Source organism: Pseudophryne corroboree, chromosome 1, assembly GCF_028390025.1.
Source record: "Pseudophryne corroboree isolate aPseCor3 chromosome 1, aPseCor3.hap2, whole genome shotgun sequence".
NCBI classification, from domain to species: domain Eukaryota; kingdom Metazoa; phylum Chordata; class Amphibia; order Anura; family Myobatrachidae; genus Pseudophryne; species Pseudophryne corroboree.
In genome coordinates this window covers 316,160,567-316,180,256 of record NC_086444.1, presented here as the reverse complement: position 1 = coordinate 316,180,256, position 19,690 = coordinate 316,160,567, and the positions used below count along the sequence as shown (strand labels likewise).

General features: G+C 43.4%; 1 protein-coding gene across 2 annotated transcripts in view; it reads right to left on the bottom strand.

Annotated features, from left to right (window-relative positions):
• DNAH10 (dynein axonemal heavy chain 10) overlaps positions 1-19,690 on the bottom strand; it is a 712,041-nt gene that overhangs the window by 434,392 nt on the left and 257,959 nt on the right. For both annotated transcript variants that reach the window (XM_063964569.1, XM_063964570.1), the window contains one exon: positions 2,523-2,696. In XM_063964569.1, the coding sequence (XP_063820639.1) occupies positions 2,523-2,696 (174 nt within the window). The remainder of the gene's footprint in view (positions 1-2,522; positions 2,697-19,690) is intronic.

Below are 19,690 nucleotides of genomic sequence, written 5' to 3'. Positions count from 1 at the left end.
ATGCCTAAACTAATATTAAGCTGTCTAAATGAATACTAATCATTACAGACTAATTACACCAATCTGCAGGCTTAATGCTGCTTTGAATTAAATTATGGGCGGCCACTAACTGCATGCTGTTGCTTGATCTGGATAAGAAGCTTTATTGATACTATAAAAAGACTATTGTTCTTAATGGTTTTTATTGTCCCGCTTGAATTTATGTCTGTTGCCTAAGAATAGGTTAAAATTGTGACTGATTACTACTTTTACGTGAAATGCAGTTTAAATGAATGCCCTTATATACGGACAGCCAGGGACGTCTAGTCCTTACAGTCGCCCAGAGGCAAGTTGGAATTTTTCAGTCAGGATACATATGAAAGAATCCCAACAGCCGTCAGTGCCGCCAGCCGGAATCCCGGTGCAACAGGAGAATTCCCATTCATGGATGACCTTGACACCCATAGGGTGGGAATAGATCCTGTGGTGAGTGCAGTGAGCCACCGAGCCCGCAGTGTGGCGAGCGCAGCGAGCCTGCAAGGGGACTCATTGCACTCACCCCACTGCCGGCATTCTGGCGGATGGGATGCCGCTGTTGGGATGACAGCCAGCATCCCGTCAGCTGGTAAATTATACTGAATCCATATATAAACATTACTTACAGAATTATATATATTGTGCTCTCAGCCAGTCTACAGGGACTGGAGCCCGCAGTTAATTGGCTGGGCTCCAGATACGCTGTGATACAGCTGTTGTAGCATGCAGAATCAGCGTTCACCGAAGGGTGCCATCTTACAGTCCAGCAGCAGCGGGTGCACTGTTGTTTGCTGCAGTGCAGGCTGAGAGGTACCAGGCGGGAGCCGCACTGTTCCCTATTGCAGGTGTTAGCAGAGCTTCTGGGACAGAGCGGATTTATTCTGCGGCAGCAGTAAATGCGCCGCACAGCTCCGTTGGAAGAGCAGCAGTCACACTTGGATCCTGCTGCGAACCAGACAAGCGCTGCTGTACATGCAGCTGCTCCTTCATAGCTTGAAACCCGGAGGCAGGCATCTCCGCTGAGTTACACCCCTGCAAGCAGCGCTCCTTCTATTGTGTTTGAGATTGCTACATACATAGTACACTAATACCCCTTTCACGTCGCACAAATAACCCAGTATCGACACGGCATATTGCCGTGTCAACACGGATCAGTGTGCGATGTGAAAGCACTTTGCCCGAATTAGCGGGTCACAACCCCCCCCCCCCCCCCCGCAACCCCCCCAATATGGTATACTGCCGGGTCGGAAAGCCAGCAAAGCAGAGCAAATGCCGGATCCCACCCGGTAAGAACAAGTTTCTCTTCCCGGGTGGGATCCGACATTTGCGATCTGAAAGCGGTATAAGGGGACTAAGTTGCAAACTGAGGAAAAAGTATCAAAATTGAGAAACGCTCTTGTTGTCCTGCACACAGGACACATCTGCATGTATGCTAGAAGGAAAGCAGTACACAAATATCATAAGATCTGACCATTCTTGTACAACTCAAAGCATGGTAACCTGTGGATGAGATGGGATATAGGGCAGTGATGGCTAACCGACACTCCAGCTGTTGTTGAACTACACATCCCAGCATGACCTGCATCAGTTTTAGCATGGCCAAATAAAAAAACTGTAGCAGGGCATACTGGGATATGTAGTTCAACAACAGCTGGAGTGTCAAGGTTAGCCATCACTGATATAGGGGGTAATTCAGAGTTGATTGCAGTAGCACATTTGTTAGCAGTTGGGCAAAACCATGTGCACTGCAGGGGGGGCAGATAGGACATTTGCAGAGAGAGTTAGATTTGGGTGGGTTATTTTGTTTCTGTGCAGGGTAAATACTGCCTGCTTTATTTCTACACTGCAATTTAGATTTCAATTTGAACACACCCCACCCAAATCAGGTCTGAAATACCCACATAGTTTCCAAGGGGCATTATCCCACATACTGTTATGAGTAGGTTAAATGTTAAGTCTGGCACATATAGACATTGTTTTTTATATGTATGATCATGGTGTGTTGTATATGCATTGATAAGCTTTGGATGGCTGCACTATACACTTGGTTTAAATAACCTGTTGTCGTTTGTATCTTGGGGGTAGATTTACTAACGATGAATACACACTTACCTAATTTTTTCCCTCCTGAGCGATATAGTTTACTATATCGCCCAGTGTGTATGCAGCTGACAATGGCCGAAGCACGGCCCTGCGTGTTGTTTGTTGTTAACGACCCTCGGTGTCGACCGTACAAGCAGCTCAATTTGGACTCATCGTCCAAAGATGCATGTTCAGCCCGGCCGCAGTCGCTCACGGAGCACATCGCCTAGTGTGTACCCAGCTTATAACAAAAGTTATGTTACTCATAGCAGCCACAGAAATGTAGCAATAGAGAAATGATAGCTAGATACTGATTGGTTGCTATGAGCAACAACATTATTTGGCCAGGGAATAATTGTATGTACATGTTCATATGTTTTAGAAAAATCTATACAAAAAAAAACAACAACAAAAACTGCATTTACCACATCAGCTAAATTCAAGTTTGCATGGTTAACAGCTGGTACATGCGTGTTAATGAGTAAACTTCTTTTCAGCAGTGAGTGCAGGATCTGATCTGTACTCTCTTTCCAGGCTTCATATTTGTTATCCTCATATGCCTTCATTCTTCTTGCCACTTCCAAATATTTTGCCTTTGCCTGAGAAACAACAGAAACACATATAAGAACAGATTGCAAGTGTCCAACGGTGGTGATAATGGGTGATCAGTGGCCCTCATTCCAAGTTGTTCGCTCACTAGCTATTTTTAGCAGAAATGCAAACACAAAGCTGCCGCCCTCTGGGAGTGTATCTTAGCATAGCAGAATTGCTAACAAAAGATTAGCAATTCTGCTATTAAGTATTTCCTTGCAGTTTCTGAGTAGCTCCCAACCTACTCCTAGATTGCGATCACCTCAGTCCGTTTAGTTCCTGGTTTGACGTCACAAACACGCCCAGCGTCCGGCCAGCCACTCCCCCATTTCTCCAGCCACTCCTGCGTTTTTACCTGGCACGCCTGTGTTTTTTAGCACACTCCCTGAAAACGGCCAGTTTCCGCCCAGAAACACCCACTTCCTGTCAATCACACTACGATCAGCAGAGCGATTAAAAAGCTTAGTTCGCCCGTGAGTAAAATAGCATAGTTTTGTGTAAAATTGCTTAGCGCGTGCGCCCTGCTGTGCATATGCATGCGCAGAACTGCCGGATTTTAGCCTATTAGCAATTCTGCTAAAAATAGCAGCGAGCGAACAACTCGGAATGACCACCAGTATGTATTAAGAGATTATAGGTTGATTCTGAGTTGAGGGCAAAGGAAAAATTAGGATTTTAATACCTACCGGTAAATCATTTACTCCTAGTCCGTAGAGGATGCTGGGGACTCCAAAAGGACCATGGGGTATACACAGGATCCGCAGGAGACATGGGCACTCTATAAGACTTTGAATGGGTGTGAACTGGCTCCTCCCTCCATGCCCCTCCTCCAGACCTCAGTTATAGGAACTGTGCCCAGGGAGACGGACATTTCGAGGAAAAGGATTTTTGTTACACTAAGGGTGAGATACATACCAGCTCACACCACAAACACACCGTACAACTGGATTACCAGGAATACCAGATAACAGTATGAACGAAAAACAGCAACAAGCTGAACATAACCGATACACAACCTTTGTGTAACCGAAAACAACAACTAACAATACAACTGCAAGTAACAGTCAGCACTGGGATGGGCGCCCAGCATCCTCTACGGACTAGGAGAAAAGGATTTACCGGTAGGTATTAAAATCCTATTTTCTCTTACGTCCTAGAGGATGCTGGGGACTCCAAAAGGACCATGGGGTCTATACCAAAGCTCCAGACCGGGCGGGAGAGTGGGGACGACTCTGCAGCACCGATTGAGCAAACATGAGGTCCTCATCAGCCAGGGTATCAAACTTGTAGAATTAAGCAAAAGTGTTTGAACCCGACCATGTAGCTGCTCGTAAAAGTTGAAGTGCCGAGACCCCTCGGGCTGCCGCCCAAGATGAGCCCACCTTCCTGGTAGACTGGGAATTCACTGACTTCGGCAACGGCAATCCAGCGGTAGAACAGGGACGTGCGGTGAGCTAAATAGCTCAGGATGCATTGCCTGGCATCAGAGCCAGATTTACACGCAATATATGACCCAAAGGGTACATGTGGGCATTATACACAGGTGCAGTAGTAAAAACTCCTGGAAATTTGGTGAGTTTTGATCTGAGATGTGCGGAAAGGTTAGGCAGGTGAGGCACTGCCTCACCTGCCATAGACTTTTTACTCCAGAGTTTTGGCTATAAAAATGATTAGAATGATGCAAAGAAGATATTTCAAACATATTCTTTGTATTTTTCATATACTTTATACAGTCAAACCTTTGGCACAAACGTTAGTATGACAGGAAAGGCTCTGCCTCACCTCACCGCACGTCACTGCCGTAGAATGAGCGTGCTGAATCATATTACAAATCCAGCGTGCAATAGTCTGCTTGGAAGCAGGATTTCCAATCTTGTTGGAAGCATACAGGACAAACAGAGCCTCCGTTTTCCTAACAAGAGCCATTCTGGCGACATAAATTTTCAAGGCTCTTACGACACCGAGAGATTATGGCACCGTCACGGCATCTGTAGCCACAGGCACCACAATAGGTTGATTTATGTGAAACGAAGAAACCACCTTCGGCAGAAATTGGTGACGAATCCTCAATTCCGCTCTATCCACATGGAAAATCAAATAATGGGCTCTTGTGAGACAGAGGCGCCAATTCCGACACCCGTCTGGCGGATGCCAAGGCCAAAAGCATGACCACTTTCCAAGTGAGAAATTTCAACTCAACCTTCCGCAAAGGTTCAAACCAGTGAGACGTAAGAAATTGTAACACCACGTCAAGATCCTATGGTGCCACGGGTGGCACAAACGGAGGATGGATATGCAGCACTACCTTCACAAAAGTCTGAACTTCAGGAAGGGCGGCCAATTCTTTTTGAAAGAAAATAGATAAAGCCGGAATCTGCACTTTGATGGAACCCAATTTCAGGCCTGCATCCACACCTGCCTGCAAAAAATGGAGGAAACGACCCAGCTGAAACTCCTCCGTAGGAGCTTTCTTGGTTTCACACCACGACACATATTTTCTCCAAATACGGTGATAATGCTTCGCCGTGACCTCCTTCCTAGCCTTTAAGGAGAGTGGGGATGACTTCCCCGGGAATAACTTTTCGAGCTAGGATTTGGCGTTCAACCTCCACGCCGTCAAACGCAGCCTCGGTAAGTCTTGAAATACGCACGGCCCCTGCAGTAACAGGTCCTCTCTGAGAGGAAGCGGCCAAGGATCTTCTATGAGCAATTCATCCGGATACCAGACCCTCCGTGGCCAATCTGGAATGACGAGTACTGCCGGAACCCTTGTTCGTCTTATGATCCTCAACACTTTTGGAATGAGAGGAAGTGGAGGGAACACATATACCGACTGAAACACCCACGGAGTTACCAGGGCGTCCACTGCACTGGCTTGGGGGTCCCTTGACCTGGAACAATACCTCAGAAGCTTCTTGTTGAGGCTAGACGCCATCATGTCTATTTGAGGAATTCCCCAACGCCTTGTCACTTCTGCAAATACTTCTTGATGAAGAGCCCACTCTCCTGGGTGGAGATCGTGCCTGCTGAGGAAGTCTGCTTCCCAGTTGTCCACGCCCGGAAGGAAGACTGCTGACAGATCGCTCACGTGCTTTTCCGCCCAGCGGAGAACTCTTGTGGCCTCTGCCATCGCCGCTCTGCTCTTTGTTCCGCACTGGCGGTTTACGTACGCCACCGCTGTTATGTTGTCCGACTTACTCAGGACATGTAGACCTTGAAGAAGGTTTTCCGCTTGCAGAAGGCCGTTGTAAATTGCTCTTAACTCCAGAACATTTATGTGGAGACAAGATTCCTGGCTTGACCATTTTCCCTGGAAACTTCTTCCTTGTGTGACTGCTCCCCAGCCTCGGAGACTTGCGTCCGTGGTCAGCAGGACCCAATCCTGGATCCCGAACCTGCGTCCCTCTAGAAGGTGAGAACTTTTCAGCCACCACAGGAGAGAAATTCTGGACCTGGAAGATAGACTTATTTTCCGGTGCATGTGTAGGTGAGACCCGGACCATTTGTCCAGCAGGTCCCGCTGAAACACCCGGGCATGAAACCTGCCAAACGGAATGGCTTCGTCCGCCGCAACCATCTTCCCTAGCACTCGAGTGCATTGATGAATCGACACTATTGCCGGTTTCAGAATCTCTTTCACCATGCCTTGGATTTCCAGAGCTTTTTCCGCCGGAAGAAACACTCTTTGCAGTTCCGAGTCACGGATCATGCCCAAGAAAGGCAGCCGGGTTGTCGGAATCAACTGGGATTTTGGCAAATTCAGAATCCAACCATGATGTTGCAGAACCGTCAGGGAGAGCTCCACATTTCTTAGCAACTGCTCCTTCGATCTCGCCTTTATCAGTAGATCGTCCAAGTACGGCATAATTGTGACACCCTGCTTGCGTAGGAGTACCATCATTTCTGCCATCACTTTGGTGAAGACCCTCGGGGCCGTGGAAAGCCCAAACGGCAACGTCTGAAATTGGTAATGACAATCCTGCACCGCAAATCTCAGGAAAGTTTGATGTGGAGGATATATCGGGACGTGTAAGTAGGTATCTTTTATGTCGACTGACGCCATAAAATCCCCCCCTTCTAGACTGGAAATCACAGCTTGAAGAGATTCCATCTTGAACTTGAAAATTTTCAAATACAGATTGAGGGATTTTAGGTTCAGGATCGGTCTGACCGAGCCGTCCGGCTTTGGCACGACAAAGAGTCTCGAATAAAACCCTTCTCCCCGTTGGGACGGGGGAACCGGGACAATGACACTCTGCTGACACAGCTTTTGTATCGCAGCATTTACTACTTCCCTTTCTGGGATAGAAACTGGCAAGGCTTGAAAAATCGGTGGTGGTGGGGGGCATCTCCTGAAACTCCAGTTTGTACCCTTGGGACACTATGTCCAAGACCCAAGGATCTAGGCCCGATTGAAACCAGACCTGACTGAAGACTCGGAGACGCGCCCCCACCGGCACGGACTCAGTAGGGGAGCCCCAGCGTCATGCGGTGGACTTGGCAGAGGCCGGGGAGGACTTTTGGTCCTCAGCGCCAGACACCGCGGGCGACCTTTTTCCCCTTCCTCTACCTTTTGAAGCGAGGAAGGATGAGCCCCTTCCTTTTTTGTATTTATTAGGCCGAAAGGACTGCATCTGATAATGAGGTGCCTTTTTCTCTTGTGCAGGAACATAAGGAAGAAAAGATGACCTACGCGCTGTAGCGGTAGACACCAGGTCAGCGAGGCCGTCCCCAAACAAGACACTACCTTTATAAGGGAGAGCTTCCATAGTGTTCTTGGAGTCGGCATCCGCATTCCATTGATGAATCCACAGTGCTCTCCTGGCCGAGACTGCATGGCATTGGCCCTTGATTCCAAGAGGCCAATATCCCTCGCCGCATCCTTTAGGTAAGCTGCAGCGTCCCTGATATAACCAAGAGTGAAAAGAATGTTATCCCTATCCAGGGTATCCATGTCAGATGCCAAATTATCAGCCCACTTAGCAATAGCACTACTTACCCATGCCGACGCCACAGCATGTCTGAGGAGTGCACCCGTAGTGACATAAATGGCCTTTAATGTCGTTTCCTGCTTACGATCCGCAGGATCCTTGGGGGCTGCAGTGTCAGGAGACGGAAGCGCCACTTTCTTGGACAGCCGGGACAGAGCCTTGTCCACATTGGGAGATGACTCCCACTTTTCTCTGTCGTCAGAGGGGAAAGGATATGCCATAAAAATTCTCTTGGGAATCTGCCACCTTTTGTCAGGCGACTCCCAAGCCTTTTCACAAAGATCGTTCAGTTCATGAGACGGGGGAAACTTCACCTCAGGCTTTTTCCCTTTAAATAAACAAACCCTTGTATCTGGAACAGGGGGCACCTCAGAAATATGTAAAACCTCTTTAATTGCCACAATCATGTACTGAATACTCTTAACCAATTTTGGATGTAAACTGGCCTCACTAAAGTCGACATTGGAATCAGAGTCCGTGTCGGTATCTGTATCTGCCATCTGGGTAAATGAACGTTTCGGTGACCCTGAGGGGGCCTGTACCTGAGACAAGGCGTTCTCCATGAATTTTCTCCACGTTTGTGTCTGAGAATCAGATTTATCCAGCCTCTTAGACAATAACGCCATATTTGCATTCAATGTACTCAACATATTCACCCAATCAGCAGTCGGCTGTGCCGACAGAGTCACTCCCAAATCCTTCTCTGCGCTCCCAGTAACTTCCTCCGGGGAGGAGCACTCAGCCTCAGACATGTCGACACACTGTAACGACACACTCACACTGGCAATAGGGGACAGACGCACAGGGAAGCCTGTTAGAGAGAACATAGAGGGAGTATACCAGCTCACACCCCAGAGCCCATATATTACTAAAAAAAATAACATATGATTACTGCGCTGTTTTATATACATATAGCACCAATTGACTGTGCCCCCCCGTTTTGCTCCCTGTACTTGTAAGGAGAGTAAAGGTCCGGGCCCGCGTCTCTGCATGCTCTGTGAAGAGAGAAAATGGCGCTGGTAAGCTGTGCGGGCTAAGCCGCGCCCCCACCCGGCGCGCTGTAGTCCCGCTCAAATTCAAAAGATTATACTGGCGGGGGTCTTATATTGAGTGCCCTGGTACCGATAATATGCTCTTTGCCAGTGAAAAACTCCAGTAACCTGCTGCCCAGGGAGCCCCCCCTGCGCCCTGCACCCTGTGAGTGCCGTTGGTGTGTGTGTGGGAGCAAGGAGCGCAGCGCGACCGCTGCGCTGTACCTCCGTTACTGAAGTCTTCTGCCGTCACTTATGTCTTCTGTCTTCTGTATACTCACCCGGCTTCTTTCTTCTGTCTTCTGTGAGGGGGGGTGACGGCGCGGCTCTGGGAACAAGCACCTAGGCGCACCAGGTGATCGAACCCTCTGGAGCTAATGGTGTCCAGTAGCCTAAGAAGCAGAGCCCTTAACTCAGAAGAAGTAGGTCTGACTTCTCTCCCCTCACTCCCACGAAGCAGAGAGCCTGTAGCCAGCAGGTCTCTCTGAAAATAAAAAACCTAACATAAAGTCTTTTCAGAGAAACTCAGGAGAGCTCCCCTAGACTAGTGAGTGTCCAGTCTCTCTTGGCACAGAATCTAACTGAGGTCTGGAGGAGGGGCATAGAGGGAGGAGCCAGTTCACACCCATTCAAAGTCTTATAGTGTGCCCATGTCTCTTGCGGATCCCGTCTATACCCCATGGTCCTTTTGGAGTCCCCAGCATCCTCTAGGACGTAAGAGAAATAAACACTTAACTTTACACCTGGAACAAACCATTTTTTTTAATGCAAGGGGTGCAATTTTTCATGCAGGGTAATACTGGCAGCTTGCTATGTAGCCCACACATACTGGACAGCTTTATTTTTATACTTCACAATTTGGATTAGAGTTTGGATACGCCCCTCTGCATCTCTCTGCACATTTTACTTCTGCTTCCCCTGCAGAGTTGGGATATGCCCATCTGCATTTCTCTGCACATTTTACTTGTGTTTCACCTGCAGTTTGGACACGCTCCTCTGCATCTCTCCACACATTTGACTTCTGCTTCACTTGCAGAGTTTGGACACTCCCCCCTGCATCTCTCTGCACATTTTACTTCTGCTTCCCTTGCAGAGTTGGGACACGCCCCTCTGCATCTCTCTGCACATTTTACTTCTACTTCCCCTGCAGAGTTCGGACATGCCCCTCTGCATATTTTACTTCTGCTTCACCTGCAGAGTTTGGACACGACCCTCTGCATCTCCCTGAACATTTTACCTCTGCTTCACCTGCAGAGTTTGGACAAGCCCTTCTGTATCTCTTTGCACATTTTACTTCTGCTTGACCTGCAGAGTTTGGACATGGCCCTCTGCACATTTTATTTTTGCTTCCCCTTGCGAGTTTGTACATGCGCCTCCGCATCTCTCTGCACATTTTAGTTCTGCTTAACCTGCAGAGTTTGGACACTCCCCTCTGCACATTTTATTTTTGCTTCCCCTGCAGAGTTCGGACATGCCCCTCTGCATCTCTCTGCACATTTTATTTCTGCTTCTCCTGCAGAGTTTGGGCATGCCCCTCTGCCTCTCTTTACACATTTTACCTCTGCCCCACCTGCAGTGCAACCTGATTTTACCAAGGTGCAAAGTTATTTACTTTTTTTTGCTTGTTCCCAACTCAAAAGCAGACACATTATGGCTATCAATATATTATATAAAGGGTTTTCCATTTTTTGGGACACCACCACTGTTTAGTGGTTCCCCTGTAAAGTAATTCAGTGGTGGTTCTTCAAGAGATACAACACAGATTTATTGGGAGTGATTCTGAGTCACTAACTTTGTGCGTACACAAACTATTTTACAATGTAAGGGCTGCAAATATAGATTTTTATTTTGTTACACGATGGGTACATACTGGCTGCTTTTGCAAGTAGCATGCTGGTAATCCATGCTTTTACATACCTCCCAACTGTCCCGATTTCCATGGCACAGTCACGATTTTTTGGGACTGTCCTGCTGTCCCACACGTGGGGTGCAGTGTCCCACGGTGGGGGGATGGGGCAGTTGGGAGGCTCCTGTCATCGCTGTCCTGCTTAGCAGACCAGCGGAGAATAGACGCTGTGCGCAAGCTATGGGCATTTTAGTCCATTTAAAAACCATCAACTTTTTTACAAGGTCTAGGACAGTTAATTGTTTAGATCTGAGCAATAAATTACTAGTGTTTCATCACAGAAATCCATAAAGTTAGTCAGATCATGAGTGAAATTGTATTGTAGGGAGCAAATACTGTGATTACACTCAAGGTATGCATGTTCTCCAGAGTCTCCTACATGCCTTGATGGATCTGGACCAAACTTGGTACACAAACCCTTCATTGTCCAACTTGAAATACAGGTGGGGTTTCAAATGAAAAAACCCAGGGCCCCAATCATGAAAATGCATATAGAAAAAGTATTGGTCTATTTCTGTTGTCTGTCTGTGAGGTCATGCTGTGATGTCATAATGGTGGCAACTGCCTATATCAGGAATTTGCTGCTGTCCTTTCTCATACTCCTCCAGAGACACTCATAGCTCACCAGCAGTAGGCGATATCACCGAAAAAGCTACTTACATAAGGTTCGTGACTTGGATTGTGATTAACGAGTCAGAGGAAAACATGAATTATCGACAGTTATACAAACCCTTCATCATCCTACTTAAAATACTGGAAGGGATTCAACTACCATGAATCAGTGACATGCAGTGAGGTAGGTGAGGCAGAGCCTTTCCTGTCATACTAACGTATACGCCAGAGTTTTCATTAAACAAAGTATATGAAAAATACAAAGAATATATTATAAAGATCTTCTTTATATTATTCTAATAATTTTATAGTCTGGAGTAAAAAGTCTTTGGCAGGTGAGGAACTGCCTACCTTTTCCGCACATTTCTGATCAAAACTCAGTAAATCTCCAGCAATATATACTGCTGCACCTGTGTATAATGCCCACATGAACCCCTTGGCCCATTTATTGTGTGTTATTAAATCTGGCTGTGGAACTAGCCAATGTGTATCCTGAGCCATTTACCTCACCGCACGTCCCTGGTAGGTAGGTATGTATGAATGCATGTATGTATGTATGTATGTATGTATGTATGTATGTATGTATGTTCTTCATAGACTCCTACATGGCTTGATGGTTCTGGACCAAACTTGGTACACAACCCCTTCATAATCCAACTTAAAATTCTAGTTTCAAGTAAAAAAATCCACCCATTGCGGGGCCAGGGCCCATATCACAAAAATACATATAGAAAATGCATTGGTCGGTTTGTGTGTCTGTGTGGTTAGCTAGTCCTGACCAGTCTGGTGGAGTCTGTGAAGTCATGCTGTGATGTCATAATGGTAACAACTGCCTACATCAGGACTTTGTTGCAGCTGCTGCTGCCCTTTCTCATACTCCTCCAGAGCCCTAAGAACACACAGCTCACAAGCAGGCGATATCACCGGAAAAGCTACTCATATAAGGTTAGTGATTGGACAAAGACTTAGTGCAATGCGGAGGCAGCAGACTTGAAGTGTGATTAAGGAGAGTCAAAGGAAGATAGTAATTACTGACAATTACACAAACCCTTCATTATTCAACTTCAAATACTGGCAGGGTTTCCACACAAAAAAAAACCCCACCCTTTTTGGGGAAAGGACCATATCTATCTATCTATATTATATATATATATATATATATATATATAAAACCTTTTTCAAGACAGGCTGTACATCAAATTTAAGAAGTTCAACAGTCACTTGGGTGTATAATACATCTGTGGCTCACTTAGCGACCATCTTTGAAATCACATCTTCCTCACATAGAGCAGAGTAATGAACATTCAAAATAGATTACACTGATCATCTCCATGTTTAAGACCAGATGCAGCCACCAATGCTTCAATATCATAAACATAAGCTTTGCTCAAACAGCTTCAGTCTGCTTGTGGCTGCACACAATGTGTGCTCTATGTGAGGAAGATGTGATTTCAAAGATGGTTGCTAAGTGAAATTATTTAAAGCGAGAGTGCACCCTCCACCGAGTGGAATTTGCGATATCCAAGTGGACCGGACCACGGCCTATTGGGAGCACCCGTCAAAGTGATCTAGCATGAGATGAGAGTGCGGGACATTGTGTGGGTATATCTATCTATAGTATATACATATTTATGTATGTATGTAGGTACAAACTTCCCAAAGTGGTAATAATATAGGATACCAGAAGACAAAGTAGGAAGTTGGGGTTGGTCGGACCTTGCAGCAGATAGCGCCAACCAAAATTGTGATCCAGAGAGCCTGTTCTGGGCCTTTCACTGGATTTAGAAGAAGAATTTTATGGCTTAAATACTCTAATCTTGTCACTTTGGTCCAACTCAACTCTTGACGCTTCATCCATTGTTGCCACCCCCCACCCGGTTGAATCAAATTTCTCATTCACCTACAATGCACTTGAGTACGCTTCTCCATCCTACATCTCCACCTTCTCCACACACCTCCATCTCTCCACTACTTTAACAACCAGTTATTCTTATTCCTCTTGATTCCACTCCAGTGTTTAGGATTTCTCTCCCGCTGTTATGGTATGTCATTATACTCTCAGACTTTCCCCTAGTTTCTCAACTTTTAAAGCTAACTTATTCAATTAAGGCCATCATACCTCATCTTAACTCTCCAGGATCCAAATCTTATCCCCTTTTTCTCCACATCCACCAATTATTACGTAGAATGTAAGCTCTAGTAAGCAGGTCCTTCTCTTTCTCTTTTCTCTAAGTAATTATATAATTTCTGAGTTGTAAGTATATAATGGTTTTTATATCAATTTGTGTTTCTGTCTGAAATCTTGATGAATGTTCTATGCCTATGTATGGTATTGCAGAACCCTTATGTTGTCTTATAGAAAAAAGTATTAAAGACGACAGAAGAAGATAGAAGAAAGTGACAGAAGAAGACAGCGGCAGAAGAAGACAACGATGACAGAACAAGAAAGAAGAAGCAGGAAAAAGAGACAAAAAAAAAAGAAAGAAAAGAAGCAGAAAAAAAGCATGAAGAAAAATGAAAGAAAAATGAAAGAAGAAAGAAAGAAAAAAGAAAGAAGCAGAAAGATAAAGGCAAGTAGAAAGAAAATAATGTTTCTATGCCTATGTATGGTATTGCAGAACCCTTATGTTGTCTTATAGATAAAAGTATTAAAGACGACAGAAGAAGATAGAAGAAAGCGACAGAAGAAGACAACGATGACAGAACAAGAAAGAAGCAAGAAAAAAAGACAAAAAAAGAAAGAAAGAAAGAAAGAAAAGAAAGAAGCCGAAAAAAAGCATGAAGAAAAAGAAAGAAAAATAAAAGAAAGAAAAAAGAACCCTTATGTTGTCTTAAAGATAAAAGTATTAAAGACGACAGAAGATAGAAGAAAGCGACAGAAGACAACGACAGAAGAAGACAACGATGACAGACAGAACAAGAAAGAAGAAGCAACAAAAAGAGAGACAAAAAAGAACGAAAGAAAGAAAGCAGAAAAAAGCATGAAAAAAAGAAAGAAAAATGAAAAGAAAGAAAAATGAAAGAAGAAAAAAGAAAGAAGCAGAAAGATAAAGGTAAGAAGAAAGAAAATAGTGTTTCTATGCCTATGTATGGTATTGCAGAACCCTTATGTTGTCTTATAGATAAAAGTATTAAAGACGACAGAAGAAGATAGAAGAAAGTGACAGAAGAAGACAGCGGCAGAAGAAGACAACGAAGACAGAACAAGAAAGAAGAAGCAGGAAAAAGAGAGACAAAAAAAAAAAGAAAGAAAAGAAGCAGAAAAAAAGCATGAAGAAAAATGAAAGAAAAATGAAAGAAGAAAGAAAGAAAAAAGAAAGAAGCAGAAAGATAAAGGCAAGAAGAAAGAAAATAATGTTTCTATGGCTATGTATGGTATTGCAGAACCCTTATGTTGTCTTATAGATAAAAGTATTAAAGACGACAGAAGAAGATAGAGGAAAGCGACAGAAGACGACAACGACAGAAGAAGACAACGATGGTAAACAGAACAAGAAAGAAGAAGCAAGAAAAAGAGAGACAAAAAAGAAAGAAAGAAAGAAAGAAAGAAAGGAAAGAAGCAGAAAAAAGCATGAAGAAAAAGAAAGAAAAATGAAAGAAGAAAGAAAAATGAAAGAAGAAAGAAAAAAGAAAGCAGCAGAAACATAAAGGTAAGAAGAAAGAAAATAATGTTTCTATGGCTATGTATGGTATTGCAGAACCCTTATGTTGTCTTATAGATAAAAGTATTAAAGACGACAGAAGAAGATAGAAGAAAGCGTCAGAAGAAAACAACGACAGAAGACAACGATGACAGACAGAACAAGAAATAAAAAGAAAGAAAAAGAGAGACAAAAAGAAAGAAAGAAAGAAAGGAAATAAAAGAAAGAAACAGAAAAAAAGCATGAAGAAAGAAAGAAAAATGAAAGAAAGAAAAAAGAAAGAAGCAGAAAGATAAAGGTAAGAAGACAGAAAATAATGTTTCTATGGCTATGTATGGTATTGCAGAAGCCTTATGTTGTCTTATAGATAAAAGTATTAAAGGCGACAGAAGAAAACAGAAGAAAGCGGCAGAAGAAGACGACAGAAGACAATGATGACAGACAGAACAAGCAAGAAAAAGAGAGATAAAAAAGAAAGAAAGAAGCAGAAAAAAGCATGAAGAAAAAGAAAGAAAAATGAAAGAAAGAAAATGAAAGAAGAAAGAAAAAAGCAGAAAGATAAAGGTAAGAAGAGAGAAAATAATGTTTCTATGCCTATGTATGGTATTGCAGACCCCTTATGTTGTCTTATTTATAAAAGTATTAAAGATGATAGAAGAAGATAGAAGAAAGCGACAGAAGACAACGACAGAAGAAGACAATGATGACAGACAGAACAAGAAAGAAGAAGCAAGAAAAAGAGAGACAAAAAAGAAAGAAAGAAAAGAAGCAGAAAAAAAGCATGAAGAAAAAGAAAGAAACATTAAAGAAGAAAGAAAAATGAAAGAAGAAAGAAAAAAAGAAAGAAGCAGAAAGATAAAGGTAAGAAGAAAGAAAATAATGTTTCTATGCCTATGTATGGTATTGCAGAACCCTTATGTTGTCTTATAGATAAAAGTATTAAAGACGACAGAAGAAGATAGGAGAAAGCGACAGAAGAAGACAACGACAGAAGACAACGATGACAGAACAAGAAAGAAGCAAGAAAAAGAGAGAAAAAAAGAAAGAAAGAAAAGAAAGAAGCCGAAAAAAGCATGAAGAAAAATAAAGAAAAATGAAAGAAAGAAAAAAGAAAGTATTAAAGACGACAGAAGATAGAAGAAAGCGACAGAAGACAATGACAGAAGAAGACAACGATGACAGACAGAACAAGAAAGAAGAAGCAAGATAAAGAGAAAAAAAGAAAGGAAAGAAAGAAAGAAGCAGAAAAAGCATGAAGAAAAAGAAAGAAAAATTAAAGAAGAAAAAAGAAAAAAAAAAAGAAGAAAGATAAAGGTAAGAAGAAAATAATGTTTCTATGCCTATGTATGGTATTGCAGAACCTTTATGTTGTCTTATAGATAAAAGTATTGAAGACGACAGAAGAAGATAGAGGAAAGCGACAGAAGACGACAACGACAGAAGAAGACAACGATGACAGACAGAACAAGAAAGAAGAAGCAAGAAAAAGAGAGACAAAAAAGAACGAAAGAAAGCAGAAAAAAGCATGAAGAAAAAGAAAGAAAAATGAAAAGAAAAATGAAAGAAGAAAAAAGAAAGAAGCAGAAAGATAAAGGTAAGAAGAAAGAAAATAATGTTTCTATGCCTATGTATGGTATTGCAGAAACTTTATGTTGTCTTATAGATAAAAGTATTAAAGACGACAGAAGAAGATAGAAGAAAGCGACAGAAGAAGACAACGGCAGAAGACAACGATGACAGGACAAGAAAGAAGCAAGAAAAAGAGACAAAAAAAGAAAGAAAGAAAAGAAAGAAGCCGAAAAAAAGCATGAAGAAAAAGAAAGAAAAATGAAAGAAAGAAAGAAAGTATTAAAGACGACAGAAGATAGAAGAAAGCGACAGAAGACAACGACAGAAGAAGACAACGATGACAGACAGAACAAGAAAGAAGAAGCAAGAAAAAGAGACAAAAAAGAAAGAAAGAAAGGAAAGAAGCAGAAAAAAGCATGAAGAAAAAGAAAGAAAAATGAAATGAAAGAAGAAAGAAAAATGAAAGAAGAAAGAAAAAAGAAAGAAGCAGAAAGATAAAGGTAAGAAGAAAATAATGTTTCTATGCCTATGTATGGTATTGCAGAACCCTTATGTTGTCTTATAGATTAAAGTATTAAAGACGACAGAAGATAGAAGAAAGCGTCAGAAGAACACAACGATGACAGACAGAACAAGAAATAAAAAGAAAGAAAAAGAGAGACAAAAAGAAAGAAAGAAAGAAAAAGAAAATAAAAGAAAGAAGCAGAAAAAAAGCATGAAGAAAAAGAAAGAAAAATGAAAGAAGAAAGAAAAATGAAAGAAGAAAGAAAGAAAAAAGAAAGAAGCAGAAAGATAAAGGTAAGGAGAAAGAAAATAATGTTTCTATGCCTATGTATGGTATTGCAGAACCCTTATGTTGTCTTATAGATAAAAGTATTAAAGACGACAGAAGAAGATACTGTAGAAGAAAGCGTCAGAAGAAGACAACGATGACAGACAGAACAAGAAAGAAAAAGAAAGAAAAAGAGAGACAAAAAGAAAGAAAGAAAAAGAAAATAAAAGAAAGAATCAGAAAAAAAGCATGAAGAAAAATGAAAGAAAAATGAAAGAAGAAAGAAAGAAGAAAGAAGCAGAAAGATAAAGGTAAGAAGAAAATAATGTTTCTATGCCTATTGTGACAAGAACACTGGGATAGTGTTTGAGGGCAGGTATATTTGTCCCAGGTTCTTGTCTTACATGTTTTAGAAAATGTTAACTTCTAGGAAAAATGCTTTTTGTTTTGTCTGAACCTTTTCAGTTTGCTGTAAAAGCTGGGTAAAGGCTCTGAGAGAGAGATAAGGCGAGTTCTAGACATTGGGCCCAGTTCGGGTCTTTGGCCTCACAGAGGGCTAATCAGGGTTTCAGCTGTGTAAGAGTGATATAGTGCTTCTAACCTGATTAGTATGGGCAGACTGCCTGGGAAGGCTGCAGGATCTGTGTGTGAGAGACACGCTTTCTGATGCAAGTAAGCTATACAGTATGTACTGAAGAACTCTGTGTTTTGTTTAGTGACAGTTAGGAACATCTTATGTTTAGTTAGTGCCGGACAGGCAAGGTATTTTTTATTTTGGGGTTTGTTTTATTTTCTGTTTCAATAAAACTGGCCGGGGTCAGTTGTACCAGAAACTGGACTTGTGTTGTTCCTCAGCTGCTGCGTGCTGCCATATTCCCCAGGAAAAGGCACCTTGCAACCCTACAGTGTTACAACTTGGTGGAGAATGCGAGCAGGCCGTTCTGCGCATAAGTGAAAGCAGCAGCTTTGTGAGGCCTGCAGAAAACGGTGGTTTATGCAGATACAGCCCAGTGTGAAGTTACTGAGACTCACCCCTGAGGGTTTGATATATGTCCTGGGTGAAAGCAGCTGCAAAGCCGCCTGAAAAATCTGTTGACATGGAGGATCTGCTTAAAGCCTTGCTGCAAGCTACAGCGGCTCAGCAGGAGGCCAACCGACAGCAGCAGGTGGCAATGGAGGAAAATTGGAGACTACAGCAGGAGGCCAACAGACAGCAGCAGGTGGCAATGGAGGAAAATAAGAGACAACAGCAGGCAGTTGTTGATGAACTTTACAGGCAACAGCATCAGGATAGAGAGGCCTTAGCAGAAGTGGTGCAGAGACTTGCAGCTCGGGTTGGAGATGTGGCCGTCAGTGCTCCAACCAGCTCTAGTTCTATACGAGCCAGTCACTTCCTGCAGAAAATGACAGAGGCTGATGATGTGGAGGCCTATCTGACCACGTTTGAAAGGACTGCCGAGCGTGAGAACTGGCCGAAAGCACAGTGGGCCAGTCTGCTGGCACCTTTCCTGTCAGGTGAGCCCCAAAAAGCTTACTTTGATTTAAGCCCTGCTGAGGCTCGGGACTATGATAAACTAAAGACTGAGATCCTGACCCGCCTGGGAGTCACGCTGTCAGTACGAGCACAACGGGTGCACCGTTGGCTGTACGCCATGGAGAAGCCTCCGCGCTCCCAGATGCACGACCTTATTCAGCTAACAAAAAAATGGCTACAGCCAGAGACATTAACTGGTCCCCAGATGGTGGAAAGAGTCGTCATGGACCGCTACTTGAGATCTTTGCCCATGGTCCTGCGCAAGTGGGTGAGCCATGGAAACCCGGGTACTGCTGACCAATTAGTGGACATGGTAGAGAGGTATTTGGCAGCAGAGGAACTACTGATGACCACCCAGCAACCCATAGATCCTCGACAGCGCCCTTCAGTAAAGACTGCTAAGACTGTTCCGTGGGAAAACGTTGCTGGGCGGTTAAGAGAACGCAAGGCTGGAGAGACTGTAAACACTGGCCCTGGAAACAGGCCAATGGGGCTAGAACGGTCTATGCTGCCCAAATGGGTTGATAATCGTGTGGTTAAATGTTTTAGGTGTGGTATGCCAGGTCATGTTATTGCCAATTGCCCAGTCACGCAAGAACCCATGCAATGTGATGCTGCCTTTGAATGTCGCAGAATGTCTTTCTTTGCTAGGTTAGCCTGTACTGTGGTACCTTCACCTGAGCTGGAAAAACAAATGTGTGATGTGTTCTTAGAAGGTAACCGGGTAGAGGCCTTGCTAGATTCAGGAAGTTTAGTTACCCTCGTGAAAGCTGGGTTAGTGAACCCCTTAAAGGTCCAGAAAATACCTATTGGGGTAACTTGCATACATGGGGATACCCAACATTATGCCACTGCTGAGGTGAATATAGAAACTTGTTGTGGGTCAGCAATGGTTAAAGTGGGACTGGTCCCTACCTTGGTGCATGAGGCCATAATAGGGAGGGAT